General features: G+C 36.4%; 1 protein-coding gene across 2 annotated transcripts; it reads left to right on the top strand.

The window, feature by feature from the left end:
• Positions 1-963: 963 nt before the first annotated feature.
• Positions 964-9298, top strand: LOC134335692 (zinc finger protein 180-like). Of its 2 annotated transcripts, none has more exons than XM_063018294.1 (4): positions 964-1025; positions 5063-5206; positions 5540-5668; positions 6929-9298. In XM_063018294.1, the coding sequence occupies exons 2-4, from the start codon at positions 5089-5091 to the stop codon at positions 7927-7929; spliced, it is 1248 nt and encodes a 415-aa protein (XP_062874364.1). In that variant the 5' UTR covers positions 964-1025; positions 5063-5088; the 3' UTR covers positions 7930-9298. The 2 variants fall into 2 exon arrangements, with proteins under 2 accessions (XP_062874364.1, XP_062874357.1); XM_063018287.1 differs by lacking the exon at positions 964-1025 and adding an exon at positions 4828-4966.
• The last annotated feature ends 201 nt before the right edge of the window (positions 9299-9499 follow it).

Here is a 9499-nt window from a genome sequence, read left to right as displayed (position 1 = left end):
TGACCTAGTCAATATTTGAAGTTGATGCATCGTTCTTAAAACTATGATTATAAATTATCCTTTTTAATTTCTACGTCTCCATCCATAGAAGCGTCCCTATGATTCCCTCAGCACTACTCGCTGTGTGCAGGACCTCAGTCGTATCTGGTCCATTCACTGGTTGGCGGCATCAAGTACAGTCTTAAAAAAACACCGTCTGCAGCCGTCAGAGGACGATTGTAGAGCTTACAAATAAAAGCTCCAAGTTTTCCACGACCCAAATCATCCAAAGTTTGGTGATACTTAAAACTGGTACAAAACTAAAAGCTGGTTTGTTCACTGTGTAAAGCTTTGATGGTACCACAGCAGCACCGGCGCCGTGTTGCACGTCTATATTGTTTCATTATGCTTCTTAATCGAGGAGATCTTGGAACAGCGCATTTCTTAGCGAGTTCAGTTAGACCGCCGCGCACTCTGCTGTTTTGGGATCACGATTTTTGTGGTTGCTGCAGCACTCAAAGCGCAAAAAGCTTCTCACGTGAATGCGCCGGAGCTCTCACCACTGTGTTTACATGGTTTGGAATGTGAAGTAAGTGTTGAGTGAATGTGGAGGTTAGAATCGGGGCTCATTCTGTCGTTACTGTACGTCAGACTTGATGAGACATGGCTACATCTAACTATTTTATTTCTGCTACAAATTGAAGCACTTTAACAAAATGCCCCAACATTTCTGGAAATTGGGATTTTTATTTTATAGAATTGTTGTAAACATGAAGCAATGGGTGTCACTGAAACCTGAATACAATTGGATGGGGTGTCCAAATACTTCTGTTGTTTAATACAGATTAAGGACAATGTAAAGTAATATTGATAAATTAACTATTAACTATATTAATTATTAGGTGAAAATGTTTCTGACAGTGGTTATGAACATCACCGAAGTCCAGTAGGAGGAGAAAACAAACCAGCAGATCAACCAGCTCAATTCAAACTACTAGAGGAAGAAGCTGCACCAGCTGATGTGATTGTACTAAAGTGAATCATCTGTACGTAAATATTGATTTATTTATTTACTGCACTACTAACTGCATTCTAATTAATAATAATGCTGGAGTTCAGAGTAAAATATCACTGTGAGGATTTGAGGAGCTTTAACTCCCTTCTCAGGTAAACAGTAAACACACAAACTGCTAGCTGCTCCGCTAACTGTTAGCATCACACATGATTCAGTACTGATGAACCGATTCATTTGAACCGATCCAGCACAAAGAAGCGATTGATCGGAAATGAATCAGAGTTTCTTCGTTATTACATCTAACAGTTTTATAGAAACACATCAAGCCCTTTAAGCTTTTTTTTATATTATTATATTATTATTATAAGTTATTTTAGCTTAGTTTTCAGGTTGTTTGTTTGTTTATGAGAATTTTACACTTTGGTTACATTCATGACAGGAACGGTAGTTACTCATTACACAAGATTCATCAGTTCACAAGGTTATATCAAACACAGTCATGAACATTTGAGTGTCTCCAGTTCACCTCACTTGCACGTCTTTGGACTCCGATACTGTCATTTCTCCTTTCAAACAACTAAGCAGTAATAATACACGTCTCAATGCACCATGGGTAAACTAGCTCTCTAAATAACAACGCTCAGACTGTGAAACAAATATTCTAAACTTATACAGAACTGCTGTTTTTATTTTCACTTTTACACACAGAACATTTAGCAGCATTTTTGGCTTGTTTAACAGCAACGTACAAACATTTAAAATACAATTTAAAGTGCAACTTTATCTGTATTTACCAATTAAATTATAGTTTCAATATAATATTCTAGATCTGTCAACTCTCAAGTCTACACCTTAAAGAGGCAGCAAAAATTATAAAATAAATAATATAATATATTATTTATAAACAGTAAAAATGAAACAATTAAATAATCAAAAATAAACAAATTTACCTATCTTGTCCCCGCTTGGAGAATCTCTCACATCCTCACCGATGAATCCATTAGTGTTATGAAATAAAACAAACTGCACCGTTTCCCGCTTAGCCACAGACGTCCTCTTCAAAATCCAGCAGGGTTTAATAATAATCTAAAAACGTGACGGAACTTTAACGGAAAATCTCAACTCTGCATCAATTCTAATTGGTCCATTGCGTTTGATTGACATCCACATCTTCCAATTGTAGACACTTTATACGACACGGGGTAAAACAGTGTGTTTAGATGTGGCAGTAGTAGATGATTGTTATTGTGTCTGAACAGTGTGTTTAGATGTGGCAGTAGTAGATGACTGTTAGTGTTTGAACAGTGTGTTTAGATGTGGCAGTAGTAGATGATTGTATTGTGTTTGAACAGTGTGTTTAGATGTGGCAGTAGTAGATGATTGTTATTGTGTCTGAACAGTGTGCTTAGATGTGGCAGTAGTAGATGACTGTTAGTGTTTGAACAGTGTGTTTAGATGTGGCAGTAGTAGATGATTGTTATTGTGTTTGAACAGTGTGTTTAGATGTGGCAGTAGTAGATGATTTTTTAAATGCTAAAAGTTTAACTAGATCAGTGTGTTTTAATTTCTGAATGGCTTTATTTACTTTAAGTGTTATTTACATTGTGTTATTTACATGGTGTTATTTACATTAGATGTTATTTACATGAAGTGTTATTTACATGAAGTGTTATTTACATGAAGTGATATTTACATGAAGTGTTATTTACATTACATGTTATTTACATGAAGTGTTATTTACATTAATAATTTTTTACATTAGATGTTATTTACATGAAGTGTTATTTACATGAAGTGTTATTTACATTAATAATTATTTACATTAGATGTTATTTACATGAAGTGTTATTTACATTAATAATTATTTACATTAGATGTTATTTACATGAAGTGTTATTTACAATAATAATTATTTACATTAATAATTATTTACATTAGATGTTATTTACATGAAGTGTTATTTACATGAAGTGTTATTTACATTAAGTGTTATTTACATTAAGTGTTATTTACATGAAGTGTTATTTACATTAATAATTATTTACATTAGATGTTATTTACATGAAGTGTTATTTACATTAATAATTATTTACATTAGATGTTATTTACATGAAGTGTTATTTACATGAAGTGTTATTGACATTAATAATTATTTACATTAGATGTTATTTACATGAAGTGTTATTTACATTAAGTGTTATTTACATTAAGTGTTATTTACATTAATAATTATTTACATTAGATGCTATTTACATGAAGTGTTATTTACATTAATAATTATTTACATTAGATGTTATTTACATGAAGTGTTATTTACATTAATAATTATTTACATTAGATGTTATTTACATGAAGTGTTATTTACATTAATAATTATTTACATTAGGTGTTATTTACATAATTATTTACATTAGATGTTATTTACATGAAGTGATATTTACATGAAGTGTTATTTACATGAAGTGTTATTTACATTAGATGTTATTTACATGAAGTGTTATTTACATTAATAATTATTTACATTAGATGTTATTTACATGAAGTGTTATTTACATGAAGTGTTATTTACTAGATGACTAGATGACTGTTAGTGTTTGAACAGTGTGTTTAGATGTGGCAGTAGTAGATGATTGTATTGTGTTTGAACAGTGTGTTTAGATGTGGCAGTAGTAGATGATTGTTATTGTGTATGAACAGTGTGTTTAGATGTGGCAGTAGTAGATGATTGTTATTGTGTCTGAACAGTGTGCTTAGATGTGGCAGTAGTAGATGACTGTTAGTGTTTGAACAGTGTGTTTAGATGTGGCAGTAGTAGATGATTGTTATTGTGTTTGAACAGTGTGTTTAGATGTGGCAGTAGTAGATGATTTTTTAAATGCTAAAAGTTTAACTAGATCAGTGTGTTTTAATTTCTGAATGGCTTTATTTACTTTAAGTGTTATTTACATTGTGTTATTTACATGGTGTTATTTACATTAGATGTTATTTACATGAAGTGTTATTTACATTAATAATTATTTACATTAGATGTTATTTACATGAAGTGTTATTTACATGAAGTGTTATTTACATGAAGTGATATTTACATGAAGTGTTATTTACATTACATGTTATTTACATGAAGTGTTATTTACATTAATAATTTTTTACATTAGATGTTATTTACATGAAGTGTTATTTACATGAAGTGTTATTTACATTAATAATTATTTACATTAGATGTTATTTACATGAAGTGTTATTTACATTAATAATTATTTACATTAGATGTTATTTACATGAAGTGTTATTTACATGAAGTGTTATTTACATTAAGTGTTATTTACATTAAGTGTTATTTACATGAAGTGTTATTTACATTAATAATTATTTACATTAGATGTTATTTACATGAAGTGTTATTTACATGAAGTGTTATTGACATTAATAATTATTTACATTAGATGTTATTTACATGAAGTGTTATTTACATGAAGTGTTATTTACATTAAGTGTTATTTACATTAATAATTATTTACATTAGATGCTATTTACATGAAGTGTTATTTACATTAATAATTATTTACATTAGATGTTATTTACATGAAGTGTTATTTACATTAATAATTATTTACATTAGATGTTATTTACATGAAGTGTTATTTACATTAATAATTATTTACATTAGGTGTTATTTACATAATTATTTACATTAGATGTTATTTACATGAAGTGATATTTACATGAAGTGTTATTTACATGAAGTGTTATTTACATTAGATGTTATTTACATGAAGTGTTATTTACATTAATAATTATTTACATTAGATGTTATTTACATGAAGTGTTATTTACATTAAGCAAAAGTATCGGATCGTTTTTTTCCTTCCGATATCCGAACCAGTGATTTTGGCCGATATCAGACCGATACAGAGTATTGGATCGGTGCCAGCCCTAGTCAGAACCACCTTCGGGGTAAAAAAAACAGAAGATGTAATTAAAATGTGATGTAAACAGACTCATTAATAGTAAGATCTCAGCTGTGCAGTCTGACAATGATTCATTGTTCATGATGTTTTCTCCCCCTAGATTCTCCTCCGTTATAATCTATTATAATGGAATCAGCACAGGAAGCAGCAGAGATGGAACATGGAACCTCTTTGGATCTACAGAATGGAGAAATTCTGAAGATAATAATAAAAGAGGAGGAAGCTGAGGATGAAGGTTACCTCTGTAAGTAACAAAGATGGACATATTTCACTTTCCCACTATTTTAGTCCAAATCCAGATTCATCCAGGGAACAGATCTCTGCAGGTTGTGAGGTGGTTTGATTAATGACAACTGGTTCCAGTAATTCAGTACATGTTACAGAACTTTATTCATAATACAGTTGTAGTGGAAATCTTCACACACCTCAAAATTCTGATGGATTATTAACTACAGCTTCTCTACATGTTTTTAAATGAAAATAATCAGGCTTCTTTGTTCAAATTTGTCTTTCACAATAAGTGACCAGATACAGTTATGTTGGTATGTTTCTGCTTTACATACTAATGGAATTGCAGGTGGAGAAACATCAGCTCCTGTGGAGCACCTTACCTCAGAGGGACACGTTGCTCTGGTGGACCAACAGCATGGAGGTTTTTTGATGGATCCTGTTAAAGAGGAAGAACCTACAGATAAAGATGCTCTTAGTAAGATGATATTTTTTATTCATGCTACTACTAATGGTATTATAAATCCTCCTTATATTTGGAGTTCTGTTACTCTGGTATCAAACACTGCTGTGTTCCCAGCCGTACTCTTGATCTACAGGTCATCTGTACAGTACAACAACACAGAATTGCTTTAAATATAGGTAATTCTTTATGTAAACAATAACAGATACAAGCAAGTTATATTCGTCATAACGTACAATTAATTCAGTAACAAACATCTCCACTGATGTATTTGGTTCAGTGATAAGCATTGATTTGTGGGTCATTGAGGAGTTTCATACTGCGATGTTGTGGGAAAACTATGAGTGTGTTAAAAAACCCAGTGTGCTCTCTCTACATAGACACATTTTACGCTCCCAATAAGGAGGCTGGTTGAATTCGAGGGAGCATCAGATGCTTCCTCAGCGCTGAGGGCAATCCCAGCATTCAGTGCGGCACGACTTTTTCATTGAAGTTACCACTGAATAATATACACTGATCAGTCATAACATTAAAACCACCTCCTTGTTTCTACACTCACTGTCCATTTTATCAGCTCCACTTACCATATAGAAGCACTCTGTAGTTCTACAATTACTGACTGTAGTCCATCTGTTTCTCTGCATGCTTTGTTAGCCCCCTTTCATGCTGTTCTTCATGGTCAGGACCACCACAGGACCACCACAGAGCAGGTATTATTTAGATGGTGGATCATTCTCAGCACTGCAATGACACTGACATGGTGGTGGTGTGTTAGTGTGTGTTGTGCTGGTATGAGTGGATCTAAACACCTCACTGTCACTGCTGGACTGAGAATAGTCCACCAACCAAAAACACCCAGCCAACAGCGCCCCGTGGGCAGCGTCCTGTGACCACTGATGAAGGCCTACAAGATGACCGACTCAAACAGCAGCAATAGATGAGCGATCGTCTCTGACTTTACATCTACAAGGTGGACCGACTAGGTAGGAGAGTCTAACAGAGTGGACAGTGAGTGGACACGGTGTTTAAAACCTCCAGCACAACACACACTAACACACCAGCACCATGTCAGTGTCACTGCAGTGCTGAGAATGATCCACCACCTAAATAATACCTGCTCTGTGGTGGTCCTGTGGTGGTCCTGACCATTGAAGAACAGGGTGAAAGGGGGTAACAAAGCATATACAGAAACAGATGGACTACAGTCAGTAATTGTAGAACTACAAAGTGCTTCTATATGGTAAGTGGAGCTTATTTTTCTTCTTTTTTTTTCAGAAATGAACGCGTTTCCCTGCTGCCTGTGTCCACTGTCCTATACAACACAATTACATCTCCACAGACACATTAAGAGATCCCACTATTACAGATATAAGACGCTGGTGAAACCAGCAGAGGTCGAATATGAGGATCTGACGCCCAGTATGAGCTCCAGTAGTCAGCAAATGTCTACTGGTACTCTCAGCTCCAACACCCCTCACAAGCAAATCAACCTCTGCTCAGAGTGTGGAAAGAGCTTCAGCTGCCGGAGTGCTCTGAGAGTACACCAGCGCATTCACACCGGACTAAAATCGTATCACTGCCTGGACTGCGGGAAGAGTTTCACCAACCGGAGTCATTTCAGAACTCACCAGCGCATTCACACCGGAGAGAAACTGTTTCGGTGTCCGCAGTGTGAGAAGAGTTTTACCGACCAGAGTAATCTCAGAACCCACCGGCGCATTCACACGGGAGAGAGACCGTACTGCTGCTCACAGTGCGGGAGAAGTTTTACCGACCCGAGTGCTTTCAAGAAACACCAGCGCATTCACACCAGAGAAAAGCCGTTCTGCTGTCCGCAGTGCGGGAGGAGTTTTAACAACCAGTCTCATCTCAAAATCCACCAGCGCATTCACACCGGAGAAAAACCCTACCGTTGCTCGCAGTGCGGGAAGAGTTTCAATCAGCAGAACGATCTCAAAAAACACCAGCGCATTCACACGGGAGAGAAGCCGTATCGGTGCTCACAGTGCGAGAAGAGTTTTAATCAACAGAGTCATCTTAAAAAACACCATCGCATTCACACTGGAGAGAAACCCTTTCACTGCTCATACTGTGGGAAGAGTTTTAATAACCAGAGTGCTCTCAGATCCCACCAGCGCATTCACACCGGAGAAAAACCGTATCAGTGCTCCAAGTGTGGACTTAGCTTTACTTATTTATTAACACTTAAGAGACACCAGTGTGCCGACTCGGAGCCGTCGGTTGTTGCCGCTAGTGTAAATACTTCTGATATGTAACAGATAATGTCTATATTTGGGTGACACAGTGGCTCAGTGTCCGGTGTCCTCTCTTGCATTCCAAAAACATTCCAGTATGTGGATAAGCTACTTTAAATAGCCTCTGTGTTATTATACAGTATATTTATTATATGATATTTTCCACCTTGGGCAGTAACTGAAATTATTCATTTTTGCCATTTAGCAGATGCTTTTATCCAAAGCGACTTACAGTACTGTGACAGTATACAGTCTGAGCAATTGAGGGTTAAGGGCCTTTCTCAAGGGCCCAACAGTGGCAACCTGGTAGTGGTGGGGCTTGAACCAGCATCCTTCTGATTACTAGTCCAGTACCTTAATCACTAAGCTACGGCCTGCCTGCGCTGGGCGATCAAAACTCGGCTCTCAATCGCTATGTGTGAACTACTCAACAACTCGATCCGAGCGGCGGGACTGAAGATAAATATCTAGCTTGTCAAATATCTGGATATGAGTCGGCCGACTGGCAATGAGTGCTGTGTCGAACAGCCAATGAGAACACAAGATACGGTGTGAGGGGAAACACAGGGGAGGAGTGTAAACAGGTGGGACAGGGGAGTAATATAGTTTATATCAGAATACATCAGCACACACACACGTTATACAGTATTTCTGATCTTATCGTTCTCTACAAAACACCCACGCTGCATTGCAGAAATATTTATTAACCTCCTCCATGCTGCTCGTGTTGCCAAATCCACTCAGATTCATTTATTTTTCCTCCTTGATTTTACGCTGCACATCAGCGCACAAACTTTGATCGCTCGCTACTTGTTGACGTGCATTTTTGGACGTGGTGTCGTTAAACCCCTCGTCACTTCTCACGTGTGTTTTCATGACAGAACGTAGTTTGGGAGACCAGAGAAGCTCGCCTGCGATTCCAGTTGGTGATAGATGGTGAAAATAGTGTGAAAGCCACACCGACTTTAAAGACTCCCGATTACTAGAGATCCAGTCGTGTAGTGTGAACTTGGCATTACTTTACTGCCAGATCTGTTGAATCTAAACATCACTTAAAACAGAACAGAACTGTCTTGCAATGCGAAGCAGCCTAGAAGGTCTCACAAAGGGTTACAAAGCATTGGTGGCTCATCTAGGAGGTCACAAAAGAACCAGAACATCTAAAGCACTGCAGATGCAACTTGCCTTAGTTAAGGTAAATGTACATGATTGTACAATAAGAAAGTAACTGAGCAAAAATGCCATCCATGGGAGAGTTCAAGGTGCAAACTATTCCTGACCAAAAAGAACTCAAAGGCTTGTCTCAGATTTGCCAAAACATCTAGATGTTGCCCAAGAGTTTTAGGATGATATTCTGTAACACTCACTGGGTCTACTTTATCAAAAAGAATGAGGTTAACAGAATTGTATAAAGTGGGGGGGGGGGGGGGGGGGGTGCCTTTCCTAATAGTAAGAATACCATTGTCAATACTTAGCCAAGTAGAGGTTTGAGACATTCACCATCATATTACCATAGGCAAGTTTCACACCATGTACCATTGACCCATGTCTGGGATAACAATAAGGATGTAAAGAGTCCCTCTGCAGATAG

The sequence above is a fragment of the Trichomycterus rosablanca genome, chromosome 2 (assembly GCF_030014385.1).
Source record: "Trichomycterus rosablanca isolate fTriRos1 chromosome 2, fTriRos1.hap1, whole genome shotgun sequence".
NCBI lineage: Eukaryota > Metazoa > Chordata > Actinopteri > Siluriformes > Trichomycteridae > Trichomycterus > Trichomycterus rosablanca.
Note: the sequence above shows the minus strand (reverse complement) of the source record. Positions and strands in the feature narration are given on the sequence as shown.